We start from the raw sequence: 17,882 nt of genomic DNA on the forward strand, positions 1-17,882 counted from the left end.
CAGGGGGCTGGAGGGGATGCGGGCCAGGTGCGACGGGGCACACTTATCTGCGCCCTGGCGGCTCTGGCTCTGGCGGCGGCCCAACTTCACATCCTGGATGTGCGCCTGTGTGGGTGTCGGCGCAGCTCACCAGGTACTCGCTGACGGCCGCAGCCTCCCTCCCTGCCGGAACCGTGCTGGGCCCGTGGGGACAGACCACAGAAGCACAGGCAGGCAGCTCTCCTGGCTTCTGGAAGTGGGTCAAGGACTTTCAACAGCAACCCTAGGACACACAGCCCAAGCCAGGACCCCTGTGCAGCCCGCCAAGCCCAGAGCTCCAGTTCCATCCCCCGCCCCAAGGCAGCCCCCACCACAGACCACACCAAGTCACCACAACTTCCTTGCAAAAACCCTCGGCTCATCCGAGGGCCAGTGGAAATTTATTCTTTTTTTGTCCTTTCCGTCTTTCCCCAAGTGGCTTTTCCTTGCAAAATGCCTGACATGACACCAGAGGGGAACCTGGGAGTGGGGGGCACCCCAAGAGGCAGCCCAGGGACTTAAATACAAGCTGGAGGGCAGGGCACAGCTGGGACAGGTGAGAGACAGCACAAGAACATGGCTTCTCAGGTAGAGACCAAAGGTTTGTTTTTCTGCAGGAAGCAGCTGTGCCAGAGGGCAGGGGGCTAGGATCCTGGGTGGGAGAGGGTGAGCAGAGAGGGCCCAACCCTGGGTTGCACCCACGTTCTCCAAAGGAGAAGTAGCAACAGGGGATGAGGATCTGCCCTCGCAGGCTCCGAGGGATGAAGGGGGAGAATAAGCCAGATGTGCTGCCTCAGGGAGAGGGAGGAGGTGCTGGCAGAGTGAGGGTTAAGGCTGGTGCCCGGCCTCTGGCACGGGGGCGCCTTCCACCTCCGCCTGCCTTGGGGACAAAGGGGCACGGTGGGCAGGCAGCACATGGGCCTGGCTCTGGCAGGGCAGGGGGCTGCAAGGAGCAGGCTCCCTCTGGGCTCAAGACACGGGCCCAGCGCGGCTGCCCGCCCACCTGCCCTAGATGTGCTCAGACCCCACCGTAGCTGGACGGCTGGAGCTGTGAGTGTGGGAAGGGAGGCAGGGAGGAGAGGTGAGGGTGGGCTGCCAGGCCCCTGCGGCCCCCATGCCCGTCCTGAGGTCCGGCCCAGGGCCCTGGATCCCAGGGCCTGGATCCCCTGGTCCCATTCCTGGCCCTGGGCACCAACTGCAGCCAGGGGCAGTAGAGGCCAGGGAGGCCCGCGGCTCTGGGGTAAGGGGAGACAAGGAAGAAGGGTAAGGAGAGAAACCCATTGCAGCATAATGGGGGGCAAGAGGAGGGAGACAGACAGAGGAGCCCTCATCCCAAAGAAAGGTGTGTGTTGGGGTATCTTTTAAAGTTACCTAGAGGCAGCAGCAGAGCAAGCCCCTACCCCTACCCCAGCCACAGGTCCTGGGTGTCCTCCCTTGGGGGCCCTGACAGACTGGGGCTCAGGGCAGCAGACAGATGGGCCAGAGGGATATGGGGAGCCCAGGACACCCCAAAGCCACAGACTCAAATGCCCCAGGAGAGGGAGGCCCCTCCTGCCCCCTCCAGGGGCATCATCTGGAGAAGGTGCCCCTCCTGTCCCACCCCACGTGCCCCTCCTAGCAACAGCCGCCGCCAGCAGGCTTCACAGGGGTGCTGTCGATCTTGAGGTTGGGCCGCTCACCCCCCGAGGCTGCCCCGGGCCCCATCCGCTTTTTGATCTCAGCAGCCATGGTCATGAACGCCTGCTCTACATTGGTAGCGTTCTTGGCACTCGTCTCCAGGAAGGGGATGCCCAGAGAGTCTGCAAACTCCTGCCAAGGGGAGAGGAGAGAAGAGGAGGGAGAGAGGGGTGAGGGGCACAGACCCCAGCCCATGCTAGGGGCCCAGGCCCAGGCCCCGCTCACCTTGGCTGTGGTGTTGTCTACCACTTTCTTGGTGGTGAGGTCACTCTTGTTGCCCACCAGGAGCTTGTTGACATTCTCACTGGCGTAGCGGTCGATCTCCTGTAGCCACTGCTTCACGTTGGCATAGGATTCCTAGAAGGACCAGGGACAAAAGCCATTTCACTCCTAACTCCCACCCCTACCCTAGGCCTAGAGAACAGGGGCTTTGAGGGAAAGGGGTTGCCCTGGGCTCCTGAGACAGGCAGGAGCCCTGGGCTCAGGGACCCAGAGGAAGCTCTCTTCTCCCAGGCTTAGCTCTCCTCCATCTGAGTCCCCAAAAGCCAGGCCCAGCACAGCCCTAGCTGTCTGCCAACAGCCCAACATCGAAACAGCCTAGGCCTAAGGGCCAGCCAGCTCAGCTTCCTACAGCTGCTCGTCTCTCCCTGAGACACAGAAAAAGACTAACCACGTGTGGGGAGCAAGAGACAAGCCAGAGGGGAGACAGAAACAGAGGGTAAGAGGTTAGCAGGAATCACAAAGTTCTCACAGTGGCTTTAAAATCTCTTTCAAGTTTGAAGTCGTGGAGCCCAGTGGCAGGTGGAGGGTCCTCGCAGAGGAGACCCTGCACTGTGAGACAGGTATCCTGGGAACAGAGCCTAACATTCAGCCTACTTCCGGCACCGAAAGCCTCCTTACTCAGCCTGGCTCTCCAGCAGCTCACCACTCCCCACCCTCCACCCCCAGCAGACGGACAAACGACAGAACTTCTGGGAACGTGCTTGAGCTACAGCCACTTTTCCGTCTTAGGAGCCAGAGGCCTGGTGACATGACGCTGGGTTCAAACTTACACCTCCTGCCATGTCCCAGGCTGGGCCCTGGGGATGAAGAAGGGAATTGTACCTGGGCCCTGCCCTAAAGCACCCGGGAGACAGTGGAGGACCAGACCAGGACCCACACGATGGCAAGACAGGGTGACCAGTGCTGCAGGGACAGCGGGCAGGAGCCGGTGGGGCTCCAGGACCACCCCCGCCTGCAGGGACGGCCTGGCCTTGTGTGGGAGCAAGTGGAGGGGTGGGGAAGAGTGCAAGGGGAGGCGACGACACATGCCAGGTCACAGAATGGGAGGGGCATGGGGGCTTCGGGGAGGGGGAGAAGCTGAATGTTGCTGGGACGCAGGCCCCGAGCAGGGAAGGAGAGGGAGAGGAGGCAGGCCAGAGCACGGAGGGTCTTAGCCTGGCCAGATCTTCGAGAACCAGGAGCCAGGGGAGGCATTCTGAGGAAGGGAGCAGCAGGAGCATTCCTGTGCTCTGGGAACTAGGCCTGGCAGGAGCACAGAGGCCAGAGCAGACCCGCAAGATGGAGACCACCGGGGAGGTGGACGGAATAATCCAGGGCAGAGAGAATATGCCCTGAGCCAGGAACAAGGCAGGGAGGAGCACAGGATCTCAAGTCAGACCATGCTGGGGTAAGCCCACTCTTGCCATTTACTGTGTGACCCTAAACATAACCTGACCTCTCTGAGCCTCAGTTTCCTCACTTCTATAAAACAGTACCTCCCAGTGCGGCTGTTGTCAGCATGAGATGATGAATGCAAGCCTGTCTCATAACAAGCGCTTAATTAGCAGGAGCTGCTATTATCCTCATCACTGCTATTATTACAAGGCGATGGATCTGAGAGAGAGGATGGGCGGGAAACAGGGACCCTAGGACTGACTGGATGGGGGAGGGAAGAGTTTTCTGGTCAGGCCGACAGGCACGCTGTTACAGAGATGGGGCTACAGGAGCTAGTTCTGGAGAGGTCGTGAGGCCAGTGCTGGACATGCTGAGTTCTGCAAACGCTCTGGAGCTCGGGAGAGGCTGTCTAGGGGCAGGAAAGGGTGTGTTCAGTAGCAAAGAGCCCTGGGTTCAAACACCGGCTTTGTCTTTCCTGGCTGCGAGACCATAGGTGAGTTACTTAACACCGCTGCAAGAGTGTTTCCTCATCTGGAAAATGGGGACCCCACCACTTAGCTCACTGGGTAATATTTTAAAGATTAGAATTAACACAGACATCAAGTGCCAGAGGAATGTAGGGCCAGAGGAGGGGATGCAGCATGATAGCTGTTCAGACGCAGGCATCACAGAACACCAGACAGAAGCTGAACCACAAAGTGGGAGAGTCAGGAGGCGGCGTGGGGCAGGGGCAGGAAGCACAAATTTTGGGGCGGGGGGGGGGAGGAGGGCAGCACAGGACGAACCAATAAAAAGCCACTGAAGAGAGAATCGAATGCAGCAGGAGGTGGGAGAGCTGGAGACAGCAGACTTTTTGAGGAGAGACAAGAGAACGGAGTTAAAAGCCACGAGAGGTCCATCAGGGTGAGAACTGGAATGAGATCACGGGATTTGGCAGTTAGAGGTCCTCAGTGACCTGTGAGTGGAGCAGTTCACCCACAGCTTGTTGTCCAAGGGGCATCACGCGTCCCTGGTGGCCGAAGAGCCCAGCTGCCCCTCTCCCGGCCCGGGGCTAATGTAAGCATCCCCACGTCTCCAGGGCCTGGGCCCCAGTAAGCAACAAGGTTTAGGAGAAAGAACAAAGCCAGCAGAATCAGGAGTCCTGGGCTTTCTGTCTCTGCCACTTAACGAGCTGCAGGGCCCTAAGCCAAGTCTGCTCACCACTCTGACTCATTTCCTCATCTGTAAAATGGGAACATAATGCAGACCTCTGAAGGGGTTATAAGCGTCAAAAAACCGAGACAGGTTCTATAAACTATAAGGTATGGTGGGGCTGTTTCTGGCTGTTAACCATTGCTGCCAAAGACACGAGACTAATGCTGCCACAGCAGACACAAAGCTCCCAGACCTCTGCTCACACTGGGCCCAGAGGGCAGGGCTCCCTCACCGCCTTGTCTAAGGCCCTCCAATTGCTTCTCCACAGTGTCTTCACACAGGAGGCCAGGGGCCCAGCACAGCACCCTATCAGCTGACTACACCCCCACAAAACACAGGCGCCCGGAAGGTCTAGAATAAGGTGGCAAGCCTGGCTGGGAGGTGTGAAGCCTGGTTCTGCCAAGACCCTGCAGCAGGGCCTCGTTCAGGAGGATCCACTTCTGCAGCTGTTTCTCTCCTTGTGAAATGAGTCCGAGTACAGTCTCCCTTCCAGGCAGCACCAGGAAGAGAGGACGGAAAGAGGAAAAAGAAGCGAGAGCCAAAGGCCTGAGGCTGAGGAGGCAAGGCTGGGGACGGCGAGCCCAGGAGTACCTGGTCAGTGACATCGTACACCACGATGATGCCGTGAGCCCCCCGGTAGTAGCTGGAAGTGATCGTCCGGAACCGCTCCTGACCTGCCGTGTCCCACTACAAGACAGGAGGAGAGAAGGGCTAGTCAGCCCTGGGCTCCACGCCCAGAGCCCCGCCTCCCCCCCAAAGCAGATGCCTCTGCACCAGGGACGTGGAGAAGAGCGACACGCACGATCTGAAGTTTGATGGTTTTGCCATCCAGCTCAATGGTTCGGATCTTGAAGTCCACCCCGATGGTGCTGATGTAGCTCTCTGTGTATGTGTCATCCTGGAAGATGGGAGGCCAGCGAAATGGGCTGAGCGAACAGGCCTGAGGCCCATTTGGACTATGTCCCTCCAGTTCCCCACCCCAGCCCCAGTTCTCAGCACTCCAACTTGCCAGCCCTGTGCCCTTTTTCAGTCAGATACTGGCACATCCTGCAACTTCATCCTTGGTCCCCCAGGATGTGCTCTGAGCTGCCCCCTCTCCCTCCGGCCACCAGCCAGGACCCCAGATGGATGCTAGGGGAGGCCTCTTACTCACAGCAAACCGCAGGAGCAGGCATGACTTGCCCACGCCCGAGTCACCAATCAAAAGCAGCTTAAACAGGTAGTCACTGGAGAGAAAGGATGGGAAGACATGAAGGAAGGCAGGGAGCCCACTCGCCATTCACCCTGGAGTCACAACTATAGCATTCTCCCACACTTCAAGGCATGCCCCGGTTTAGAGTACTAAGGTGCTCACAAGATCCTCCCACAAATCCTGGGAGAGGGAGAGCTGACCACCCCCCATAACACAGCCGACCCAAAGGGCTGAGTCTGAATTCCCACTTTACAGAGAAGGGAACAGAGAGGGACATGACTTGCCAATGATCACAACCAGTTAGGTGACAAAACTGGGTGTCCCACCCTGACTCCTAACAGACTCCACGGTCTGGGGTCCAGTAGGGGCTATTTAGGGAACCCCTCCTACACTGCCCTGTGGGGTACCTAGCTTGGCAGGCTCTAGAAGTGGAAGCCAGGGCTCGGCCTAGAACTTGTTAAGTGAATGTCTGTGTAACGAGCCTGGTACGAAGCCTCTAAGAAGAGGTGGTCGACAAGAGACCATGGTAACGGCAGTTAACAGGTATGGAGTTCCTACTTGGGCCTGGCCCTGTGCTAAGCACTTCAAACACATCATCTCCTTTAAGCCTCACAACTGTCCAATGAAGGAGGTGCTGTTATTTCAACTGATGAGGAAACCAGAGGTCCAAGAAGGGAAGTGACTTGCCCTAAGTTACTTTAAGACTGGAAACCAGGTTCAGACTCCAGAATCTCTGTGAGAGCCTGCTGGTTCCCTTCTCTGTCCCCCTTATAATCCAGCTCAGAGCTTCACCCTTCCCCAAGGAAATGTGAGGCCTGGATCTGGAGGTAAAAAAGGAAGGGGCAGAAGAAGATAACTGACATTTAGGGAAAACTGTCAACGAGCAGTCTGGGGCAGAGATGTGGGCCACCCACCCGGAGGGGGAGCGACCAAGAAGTGAGGAGAGTTTGAGGAACAGAGAACCCCACTGGAAGGGGAGAACAAATGCCACATTCATCTGAACTTCACCAGCAGTGAAGGGAAGGGGTGTGCCGGTGGCGCCGGGGACCTCGAAAGGTGAGGAAGGGCGGGAAGGGACCGGCCGCCGGGAGCGGCAGGGCAGCTTGACCCAGGCAGGGGACGAAGCGGCAGGACCGGAGGACCTGCAGGAGCGCGACCCCGAGCGGCGCCTCCGGGCCTGCCGCGTCTGCCCGGCCGTGTGCCGGCCCGGGAACCGGATTCCGGGAGAACGGGAAGAGCAAAAATATTTACGGCCCGACCTAAAGGGCCCGAGTCCGGACCGAGACCAGAAATTATCCGGTGACCGCCTCCAAAACGCCGGGACCGCCGTCAGCACCCAGACCGACACTCTCAAGCAGCAGGTGGGGAAACTGAGGCTGGAGAGACCGGGGCTGCAGGATCATCTAACCGATAAGGCCTGGTAAGGTCGGTGCCTCGGGCTCCAACTGGTGCCCCTCGAAGTCGCAGTCTCCGGGCACTGGGTGCAAGAACTCGGGGTGTCGAGCCGGGGTCCTGGGGCCCCCGGGGGGAGGGGCAGAACCCGGATGTGGGGGGGGGGGGTCAGCGGAAGACAGACCCGGATGTGGGGGCGCCGCGCAGTCCCGACCCAGGCTGGACAACCCCAGTAAGCGTACAGCCCCGTACTCGGGATCGAGGCTGCGCCGGACGGCGCGGGCGGAGCTCACTCACTATTCGGGGTTCATGGCGGCGGCAGCGGCCCGCTCGGTCGCTCCCAGTCGGCTCTGCTCCGCCTCCCGTTCCAAGATGGTGGCTGCTCCGCCCCAGAAGCCCCGCCCGCGACGCGCAGGCGCAAACATTCCCGGCTTGGGCCTCGCCGCGTTGCTTCTCGGAACTTGTAGTCTCCGTGCGTCATACAGCTCACCCCCGCTGCGCAGGCGTACACCGAAGAGCCCGAGCCTCCTAGCCCACCCCCCATGGTTGCCGCGCATTGCCTTCTGGGGCTTGTAGTTCGCTCCCTACACGTACCTGAGCTTGAGTACTGCGTTCGGGAGCCTAACTGCGTCCCGGCGTTGGAAGCTCAGTTTAGTGCTGGGGTTGATACGTTTCACGTCTGTCTGACAGAGGTAGTCATCCCTACCCGCCCAGGCCCCGGAGTTGGTGAGCATTAGTAAAAGTTCCTTTATCCAGGGTTCTTCGTGTGCTGGCGCTCCTAACTCAAAGCCGCAGCCCCAGGAGGAAGTTGTGATCACCCACATTTTATAGATGAAAAAATCATCGCTCAAGGTCCAACAGCTTAGTGAGGGGTAGAGCTCAATCAAAGCTCTCGGTTTCTAGATCCTCAGAGATGAAGGTTGTTAGAAAACATCCTGAACCTGTGGGGCCCCCAAACAGTTCCGGGATAGGGGCGGAGTAGATACTGCGCGGGAGCAGACGTGAGCGACACACACACACACGCATTCACCCGCAGCCTCTCCCGACCCCATCCCCAACCTGGAGACGCTGGCAGCCCTCGGCCTCCGCCCGAAAACAAGCCCGGCTCAGTTTCAAACCGTCTTTATTTCTACAGCAACATTTGAAAATAGAGAGCGACCGCCTCACCCCCAACTGGGGCAGCCCCTCCTGCCACAGGAGGCCATCGCTGCCCCTCGGGAGAAGCTGCAGGCATGGGAGGGGGCGTGGCAGGAAGGCTCGACCGGCGGTGCCCGGGGCGGGGTCAGGCCGTGCCTGGGCGGGGCCGGGGGGGAGGGGCAGTGCATAAGGCCGGGATGCAGGGCAGGGCCCGGCGGTGAGTGGGCGGGCGAAGGGCGGGTTCTCCGTCCTGGGGCGCGGGGCGATGGCGGGGCAGGCCGCACCCCTCAAAGGCCGACAGGAGCGCCAGAAGGCCCAGGAACCCTTTGGGAAGGCGCCGCCCCAAGATGTGGAGCCTGGGAGATACCACCGCACGGAATGGGGGTGATTAAGGCCTGGGCGGTACCACTAGAGAAGGGCGGGGCGAGGGAGGCTCGGTAGTACCGTGGACTGAGGGGAGGGGCGCGGCCAATAACTTATTTCTCTATATACAGAAGCAACGGCCGTGGGGAGGGCAGGGTGCTGAAGGGACGGCAGGTGCTTAGTGTTCTTGGCTCCGGGGTCTGGGGAGGGCAGGCCACCGAGTCTCTACCTTAGAGACCCAGCCAGCCCCTCTCGGGGCCCTGAACCTAGGGAAGAAGGGGCCCTGCTGGAAGGAATAAATAAAGGGTAGAGCTGGAGCGGACGGGCCCAGCCTCCAGGGCTCAGGCTGAGATGACAAGGGAGGAGGTTACCCTGAGATTGAACAGAAAAGACTGGGGGGCAAGCAGCAGGCCCATGCGCAGGGCTGGGGGTGAGGGCAGTGCCGGGTGGAGGCTCTGGTGAACCGCTGCCCCTTCAGGATTAGCCCACCAGGGAGCTTCGCCGGGAGAGGTCCATGGAGCTGGAGCTGAGGGTGCGGCTGTCAGAGAGGCCTGTGCCTCCAGGCTGTGGGCGGAAGGGGCAAGTGGCTCCGCCTTGGGCTCCTCTGTCTTTGCGTCCCTGGCCCGAAGGGGCCTGACCAGCCAGAGTCAGGCCAGAGTCGCTGAGCCGGGCCCATGGCCATGGCCAAGTGCTCTGAGACTCCCGCCCACCTCCACAGTTCCCGTGTGGGCACTGGCCGCTGGCATGTCCACCTCAGGCAGGGGCCTAGGTTTCTCTTATTTGCCTCCCCAGTGTCCAGCCCAAAGCCAGGCCTGGGACGGAGACAGGAAATGTTGCTGGATGAACAGACATGCTTGAGGAGAGAGGCTGGGTGCGTACACAGGACATGCAGGCCTTGGGCCCAAGGGCCTGGGCCTCAGCTGCCCAGCGCCCAGACACCCCCCGCCCATACCTGGACTGGCTCTTCCACACTCTTGTTGAGGAAGTTCAAGGAACTGGCCCGCTTCATCCTGAGGGGAGAGGACAGCGGGATTTGTGGATTTGGATTTGTGGATTTGTCCGTGGTGGACCTGGGGGAGCCTGGGGGAAGGTTGGGGCTGGGGAGGGAGGCTGTGGGAGGGAGCAGGTGTGGTGGGTGGTGGTACTTGAGAGATGAGGGAGTTCACTCTGGGTGGGGAGCTCATCTGGAGTGGTTGGGCTGTTGGGTGCGGGGCTCCTCGGGGGCAGGGGCTCACCTCGGGTTAGGGGACTCCTGGGGGCTACCACCCTGCAGCTTCTTCACCAGCATCTCACTGCTACGCCTCAGGGCATCTCGGAGCTTCCCAAAGGAGCCGCTGCGCCGCAGGGAGCCGCTGCCGTCCTGTGGGGTGGATGGGTTTGTCTCTCTGCTGCACTGGCTGCCCGGGACTCGTGGCCCACCCTCGCCCCTGGACTCACCCCGTTCCACTCGGCAGCAGGCCCTGCCTCCTCAAGGTCAGACTCAGACCGAGCCCCAGCACCCCCGGCCACGTCTCGGCTGCCACGGCGCTCTCCCCGCCCTCCACTGCTGTCTTTCAGCAGTTCCACCACCTTGGTCTGGCTCGCAGGGTCCAGGCCCTGAGGGAGGGGCAGGGAGCATCAGGTGGAGCAACATGCCCTGACTGCAGCACACATGGGGCAACGCGGGTCCCTGCCCCCACCCCTCGTGCCTGCTGCCCCACCTGCTTGCGGCTGCGGCTGGCGCAGTCCTCCAGCGTGTGCGCAGCTTCTAGCTTGCCCTGGCGCCGGTACAGGGCCCCCAAGCTGCGCAGGGTGGTGTTGACTGTGGGGCTGTGAATGGGACATGGGGTAGTCTCAAACTCCGTGTTCCCCAGGACCCAGGGCCCATCTTGGCATCTGGCCCACACTGGGTCCTGGGGACCCATCCGGCCAATCAGAATCCTGCCCCTCCTGTGTGACAAGCCCTATGCTAGGCCCGCCCAGACTCTCCTATCTTGGGGAAATCACCCCAGGGCTGGGGACCTGGCTCCAGGGCCCTGAGTGGGGTGTTGCCACCAGGACTAAAAGCTGGGAGACCCAGGAGCAAGATAATCAGGCTCTCCAGGTGCAAAAAGTCTTCTAGGGACAGGTGGCCTGTGACCTGGGCCTTGAAAAGTGAGCTGACAGAAAAGGGGAGTGTGTTCTGGGGGTGAGCAGTACGGCGTGTGGAACCCAGCTGCAGCCCCCAGCTGGGATGCTGGGTCCTGCTACCTGCTCCACTGCCAGCCCTGGCCCGCTGTCCTCACCTGTCAACTTTACAGGCCTTGTACCAGCTGCCATATTCCCCATAGGGCGTGCTGTCCCGGCGCTTATCCTGGGGAAAGGAATGGTCACGGGAGGTGGGAGGAAAGGTCTTCCCCTTGTACCCCCCAGCCTCACCCTCCCTCCCCAAACCCCCACCCCAGCCCTGCCCCCAGAGGCACCTTGCTCTCCTCCCGTTCCTCTGCGTGCATCCAGATGGGCTTGTTGTCCCCTGGGGGGAGAAACGGGCTGTCACCAGCCTCCCATGTAGGCCTCTCCTGATTGGGCTGGACATAGGACTGGGGTCTGGGGTGGGGGTTAGGGGTACCCAGGAAGGACCAGGGTTGGGCTTTGTTGAATGAATGAATGAACAAGAAACAGACCCAAAACATTACTGACCCTCCTCTGGAACACGGAGATGACCGTGGCACAGGCCTTTGCTTGAGGGGGCTGTGAGCAGCAGACCCTTACGCACCTCAGGCCCACAGCCCGAGACATGTGCTAGGCCCGAATGACGGGCCAGGCTGAGGGATCCCAGAGCAGGAAATGACTGGCCACCGGGGGCCAAAAGGTGGCTTCCCAGAGCGGGAGACATCTGGGCTGGGCCCTCGGGGTGAGCAGGAGCAGGAGTTGCCCAGTAGAGAAAGAGGAAAGACTCTGGGCCAAGGGCATGGGCAGGGCCCAGGAGGCCATGCGAGTTTGGCGTGTGCACCTGAGTGGCTGGGGACCCGCCAGCCCCCAGGCATGAGGGCCTGTGCTGGGTGAGCTGGGGGCACACGGCAGCCATGGACTCACCATTGACAGAGCCAAACTCCTTCTCGTGAGCGCGGGTGAGGATCTCCTTGTACAGCGTCTCTGCATCCTGGTACTTGCCCTGCTTCAGGTAGCAGGAGGCCTGGAGGGGCAGGGCCAAAGGGTGAGCAGGATGCAGGGAGCCTTTTCCCTTCCTCCCTCCTCCAGCCTCCTCTCTCCCCCTACTCCCTCCAGCCCGTCCGGGCCCAGGGCACCAGGTTGTTCTTGGTCTTGGCCACGTTGGGGTCATCAGGTCCGAGGCGTGTGGCATAGATCTCCAGTGCCCGCCGGTAATAGTATTCCACCTCCTCAGCTTTGCCCTGGTTCTGGCACAGCAGGGCCAGGTTGCTCAGCTGCTTAGCCACGTCCGGATGAAACTTGCCCAGGACCTGGGACGGGAGTGGGAGCCAGTGGCTGGGCTGAGGGCCGGCCTAGGCCCCCCGCCTGCCTGGCCCAGCCAGCCCTGCCTGCTCCCACCTTCTCCCGGATCTCCAGCGCCCGCTTGCACAGCGGCTCTGCCTCCTTGTACTTGCCCCGCTTGCCGTACAGAACCGCCAGGTTGTTTAGTGTTGCGGCCACCTGGGGGGTGGGAGAAGGGAGGCTCCATGACCCACGGCCCAGCTGGGCAGGGGATCTGGGACCTGGGAGCTGCAGGGCGCAGGGGCAGCCCCCACCTCCCACCCACCCTCACTCACAGCAGGGTGGTCCTTGCCCAGCGTCTTCTCACGGATGGCCAGAGCATCATTGAGCAGATGGGCAGCCTCCTTGTACTTGTTCTGGTCCCTGGGGGCAGGCAGGAGCACAGTGAAAGTTGTCATCCAGCCCAAGGCCCTCCCCCTAATGGCCCAAGATCCCTGTGGTCACTTCTGTATTTACTGACCAGTGGGCATGGTGGCGTGTGACCCAGAGCATGGGGAGATGTGGTCGGCCTCTGACCCCCAGGAGCTCGGGGGGCTTTGGGAAGTTCACTCTCAACTCACCAGGGCCATGTGGTGCTTTGGGACCAGCCAGACTCCCCCAGGACACACCTCCGCTGCCTCCTGCCCAGTGCACCTTGTTCTCTATCCCCTAGGGCCTTTGCTCATGCTGCTTTCTGCCAGAGAAACCTTCTTCAACTCTCATGGTCTGGGCAAACTCATCTTTCCCCAAAGACCCTACTCGAGCCTTGGTGCCTGGAGAAGCTGTGCCAACTCCCCGGGACCCCTGGATCCTCATGTGCTGCCCTCTCCCTGGTTGTGTCCAAGCCTTTCTTCTCCACTAGACTGAGGCTTATTCACATCTGCGGCCCAGGCACCCGGTGAGCTCAGCCCCCTCTGGGTACAAGTTCCTTCTCTCTCTGTCCCCGAGTCCTGGCCCACAGCAGGCACAGGGGGTTTGTGACCCAAGGCTGGAGCCTTCTACAAAAGTGCAGGCGCTCCCATGGATGCTGTGGCCAGAGGAGCTCTCACCGATAGACCAGCGCCAGGATGTTCAGCATGGTGGCTACATCAGGGTGGTCGTGGCCCGATGTCTTCTCTAGGTCCTCAAGTGCCTGCTTGCAGAGTGGCACGGCCACCTCATAGCGGCCCTGGGAGGCGTACTGGATCACCAGGTTGTGCAGGGTGCGGAGCCGGGCTGGGATTTCATAGCCCCCATGCTGGGCAGCCACATCCCCTCCTCCAGGGCTGGGGGCTGCAAGGCCAAGGGCAGGAGTTCAGATGTACCAACTGGGCCCTGGGTTGGGCTGGGACATGCCAGCAGCACCTTTAGTAAGCCCACCTGACATGTGGTTCTGGACGAGTGGGCCTGGTCATCCCCAAGAAAGAATCAGTAGAGTCCCAGCTCCAGTACTTCAAAGCTGTGTATCTAGAGCAAGCCACCCAACCTCCAAGCCTCAGCCTCCCATCTGAAGAAGGGAGCCTCTGACATGCGCTGCACACCATCACCAGAGTGAGCACTGGCCCAGGCCTGAGCACTGCGCACGCGTCCTCAGAGGCAAAAGAAACTACCAGGGGGCACAGAGCAACTAGCGGCAGAGTGGGACTTGAACCCAGGCCGGCTGCTCTAGAGCTCTGAACTGTGATGCTTGCTCCTCATAGAGCTTGGCGGGAGAGAAGCCACGTGTGAAACCTGCCCTTTACGCTCGAACATGCTGGGATGTGATGATCAGAAATGAGTCAGGAAAGAACATGGCACCCACGTGGTCCCCGTTTCCGGTGATCTCTGGGTCCCAAGGACCAGTTCACACCGCCCTCCCTTCCCCCATCCCCGGAACCAGCTGCCCTCCGCACCTGGGCCCTGCTCCTCCTCGTTGGGGAACAAGTCATCCAGAGTGTCTTTGGGGACGTCCCCCTTCTCCTCCTAGAGAGGAAGACAGGATGAGCGTCAGGGAAGGAGGCACGAGGTAGCCCAGGTGTCAGTGGCTGGGTAGAGCAGAGTCTACTCCACGCTGCCCCCTCCCTGCTCCCAGGACCCCCTGCCCAGTGGCCTCGCGGTGGCCGTGGTAGGGGCTCACGTGGGGGGAGGTGTCCTCATCCAACTTGCGGATCTGGCTCATGAACAGCAAGTGTTGCTTCTCCTCCTCGAGCTGGGCCACAGCCTGCTCGCTGCGCTGCAGCTTCTGCTGCGTCCCAGCCAGCTCCTCTCGCAGCCACTGGTTCTCCTGCACCAGGCGCCGCACCTGAGCCCGCAGCTTCTGCTTCTCTGACTCTACGGCCCCCAGGTGGCTCGACAGTGCCAGGATCACCTGCGGCAGCCAGCCGGGATGAGGGTCAGAGCCCTATCCACCCCCCAGCCTGGCCCTGCCTGTGAGGAACTGCAGGGCTGAGGGCCACAAAGTTCTCCTGTCATCAAGGGAGTTTTCCCCAAGGCCCCAGAGACCACAGTCCAAGACCCAAACCCAGGAGGCTTGGGGATCCCCAACTCCTTCCTTCTGGGGTCAGGAGCCCTGGGCTCCCAGGGCGCTCTGCTGGACTCTGAGAAAGTCCTTCCCCTTTCCTGGGCCTCCAGCTGGTCCTCAGCCTTGATGGTCCAGTTCCCACCTTGGTGGGTTGCTCATGAAGAGGGCTAGTTGGGGTGCTGCGCTTTCCCCGAGCTAGCCACTCCCGTCCCTGTCTCTCCTGGGGCCTGTACTCAAGCCTCTGCAGCCACAGCCACTATACCACTGCGCCCGCCCCAGGGCTAGCACTTTCCCAAAGAACCCGAGAGATGGCTGCAAGGCCACCGAAAGACCCCATCCTGACTCCTGCCAAGGGTCCAGGGCAGCCCCTGCTCTTCTGCAGCTCCCGGGGATGGAAGGGGTGCATGTCGTAAACCCCCAGATGGTCTGGGGAACCACAGGAGCAGGTAAGGGGACCCAGAGGCCTCAGCCCCACCCCTCTCATCAACCTCTATGACTCCTTTCCTGAGCTTCCAGGCTCTTCCTGCCTTGGGGCCTTTCTCCCTCCTTCATGGTCAGGGTCATTTCTGCAGTGAGGCCTCTTCCCTCTTATGCCCTCTGCCCCAGGAAGGGAGGGCACGTTCCCCTGCCTCCACACCATCCTGTTGCCCATCTGTGCTAGTGCCTGCGCACACCGGGAGGGGGCTGCACCTGGCAGCCAACTGGCGGAGGAGTGAATGACCAACGCATTGCCCTTGCAGAGGGCCAGGCAGTCTGGGACCCTGCGCTCTCTAGTTGATTAGCAAATGCCTAAGTGACAGGTGTTTTCACAACCACTAGCTTTAAAAAAAAATTCCCTAACAGCCTGGAAGTATATACAGCAGATGGCATGATCCCTATTTTAAAGACAAGGAAACCAAGATGATACCACCTGCCCAGGATTCACAGAGCCAGGCGGTGTCTCAGCCAAGATCTGAGGAGGCCGAGACTCTTTCCCCCAGAGCCCAACTCCTTGTGCCCTCTCCTGCCTCCTGGATATTTCCATCTGCATATCGTCCCGGCAGCCTCGACTTGAGAGGGCCAAAGAGAACTCCTGACCATCCAGGCTCTCTCATCCCCTTAACCTGCTGTAACCACAAACCTGGGAGTCACCCTGCCCTCCTCTCTCTCCCTCGCTCCATCCCCAGGTCTTGATGGACCTACCTCCAGAACATCTAGAACTGGTCCCCCTCTCTCCACGCTCATGGCCACCCCTTAGTCCCAGCCACCATTTCTCATTTGAATTCCAGCAGTGGCTTCCTAACTACCTGCTCCCTCTTTCCACCCTTGACCCACTATGGTTCATTCTCCACACCTCAGCCAGAAGGAGCTTTTAAAACCTAAGTCAGATAGTGTCCCTTGACTGTTTAAAGCTCTCCAAAGGCTTCCCGATTTCCTGAGAATAAAATCCAAATAAGGTGCATAAGGTGCAGCATGATCTGGCCCCTGCCTCCTCCACAGGCCTCTTCTGTCCCTCTCTCCTTCCCCATGAAGCTCCAGTCAGGCAGGTCTTCTCTCAAGTCTCCCACCACAACATCTTTCCTACCTCAGGACCTTTGAGCATGCAACTTCTCGCCCTCCTCCCATTTCTAGTTCATTCCTTCCTTCAGGTCTTGGTTTAAATGTCATTTCCTCAGAAGTCTTGCCTGACCAATAGATAAGACCTCTTGCTACAAGCTATCACAGACCTTGTTCTTTTCTTTGGAGAACTTAACACAGTGTGTAACAAATGTATGTGTGTTTCTGACTCTTGTCCTACTGGACTAGGGCAGGGACCTTGTCTGTCTTGTTGGACCTGTATCCCTGGCACATAGTAGGCACTTGATAACTTACCTGTCAACAAATGAATAAAAAAAAATTAACTTGGGGGAAGGGGTGATTCCCTCAGGATTTCCTTTCTGATCTCCCATGCCATTCAGTCTCTGCTACCTAGCAGAGAAGCCAGGAACAGGGTTCTGTGTGGCGGCTAAAGGATGATGAGGCTCTCCTGGGGTGAAGCATGGCTGGGGTCTCCAAAGCCCATTCATTTCTTCAACAGATATTTACTGGGGTCCTACCACGGGGCTCCAGGGGCCAGATGGTTGCCTGCTCAGATTCTGTTCCTATATTGCCAGGATTCCTCTGGAAGGCTCTATCCCTCCCATGACCTCCCACCTCAGCACCCCAGACCGGCCTACCTGGGCCTCCCCCAGCCCCAGCTCGATGGCCTCCAGGGAGCGGCGCAGGAGGACACAGCGCTCCTGAGAGCCTGGCTCGGCCTCGCCGGCTTCATGAGCGACCAAGGGAGCGAGAAGGGCACGATGTTCCCCGCGCAGGGTCTCCAGCCCTTGGATGACGGCCTTGGTGCCCAGCACGATCTCATCCTGGCTCAGCTTCTCCTCCCGGGGAAGCACCATCGTGGCCATGGCCGCGCCGCCTGTGAAGGCGAGGGGGCGGGCAGGAGGGTGCCGGGCCTGGGGCCACACCGCCGTCCGCCCCGGATTAGGTAAACACCTCCGGTCCCCGGACGCCTGGGTCCTCGGGGGGCCCCCGTCCCCAGGCCGGCAGCCCGCACCGTGCCCGCTCTCGGCCTACAGGGGGCGCGCCCGACTCCTCCCGGCCCAGGAGACGCAATGCGGTGAGGCCGGTGAGGCTGGACCCGGATTCGGTCCAGACCACCGGCTCAGGCCGGCTTAGGCGGCCCAACCTCGGGGCTTCCCCGGGGACTTCCTTAGCCAGGGCAGGGCGCGCCGGAGGACGGTCCTACGGGGATCGTGGGTGCTTACTCCCCTGCGGGAGACCCCGGCCCCTCCGGAGATCCGGCCCCAGCCCCTCGGGCAGCCCCTCCCCAACAGGCAGGTCGAGCCACAGAGTCCCTCCTCTTGGGCAGGCCCACCCTGGGGAGACCCTCCCCCTAGAGGAGCTGAGATCTCGGGTTCTCCGTCCCCCGAGGCCGCGCCCACGACGATCCCTCTCCATAGGCCGGCGCGATGCCCCGCGGACCCCTCCCCTGAAAAGGCCGAGCTCCCGGCCCCGGCCACCCAGGACAGCGCCCCCTCCCCGCGGGCCGGCCCGGGCCTCCCACAGGCCGCGCGCACGACGACCCCTCCCCTAAGCCGACCCAGTGCCCCCTCTCCCGGCCCGATCGGCCCGCGCGGACCTGCGCCTCCCGCTCGGGCCCGGCTCCCGCTCCCGCTCCGGCTCCCGCCCCGCTTCACCCGGACCGGCAGCCGTGAGCCGGGCCCGCTGCCTCCATCCCGCCGGCCTTCCCAGCAGTCCCCGCGCCGCCTTAAAGGTGAAGCCGCTACCTCGGCAGCGTCGGAGGGG

General features: G+C 61.0%; 2 protein-coding genes across 5 annotated transcripts; both read right to left on the minus strand.

Moving 5' to 3' along the window:
* Positions 1–376: 376 nt before the first annotated feature.
* Positions 377–7,541, minus strand: RAB1B (RAB1B, member RAS oncogene family). The gene is made up of 6 exons (XM_004437648.3): positions 7,427–7,541; positions 5,699–5,771; positions 5,348–5,443; positions 5,137–5,232; positions 1,921–2,052; positions 377–1,827 (listed from the first exon to the last, which is right to left on the minus strand). Exons 1-6 carry the CDS (start codon positions 7,438–7,440, stop codon positions 1,633–1,635), a joined length of 606 nt encoding a protein of 201 aa, XP_004437705.1. The 5' UTR covers positions 7,441–7,541; the 3' UTR covers positions 377–1,632.
* A 694-nt stretch (positions 7,542–8,235) lies between these two features.
* On the minus strand, positions 8,236–17,882 carry KLC2 (kinesin light chain 2). Of its 4 annotated transcripts, none has more exons than XM_087422612.1 (17): positions 17,864–17,882; positions 16,754–17,029; positions 14,175–14,405; positions 13,951–14,020; positions 13,439–13,465; positions 13,129–13,351; positions 12,376–12,463; positions 12,158–12,259; positions 11,896–12,069; positions 11,684–11,783; positions 11,071–11,120; positions 10,894–10,961; positions 10,330–10,438; positions 10,067–10,225; positions 9,865–9,989; positions 9,582–9,639; positions 8,236–9,193 (listed from the first exon to the last, which is right to left on the minus strand). In XM_087422612.1, the coding sequence occupies exons 2-17, from the start codon at positions 16,979–16,981 to the stop codon at positions 9,110–9,112; spliced, it is 1,896 nt and encodes a 631-aa protein (XP_087278738.1). In that variant the 5' UTR covers positions 16,982–17,029; positions 17,864–17,882; the 3' UTR covers positions 8,236–9,109. The 4 variants fall into 4 exon arrangements, with proteins under 4 accessions (XP_087278738.1, XP_087278737.1, XP_087278739.1 ...); XM_087422611.1 differs by lacking the exon at positions 17,864–17,882 and adding an exon at positions 17,716–17,836; XM_087422613.1 differs by lacking the exon at positions 17,864–17,882 and adding an exon at positions 17,716–17,821 and having other exon boundaries at positions 16,754–16,992.

The sequence above is a fragment of the Ceratotherium simum genome, chromosome 34, assembly GCF_057802395.1.
Source record: "Ceratotherium simum simum isolate JZ-2026a chromosome 34, ASM5780239v1, whole genome shotgun sequence".
Classification (NCBI taxonomy): domain Eukaryota; kingdom Metazoa; phylum Chordata; class Mammalia; order Perissodactyla; family Rhinocerotidae; genus Ceratotherium; species Ceratotherium simum.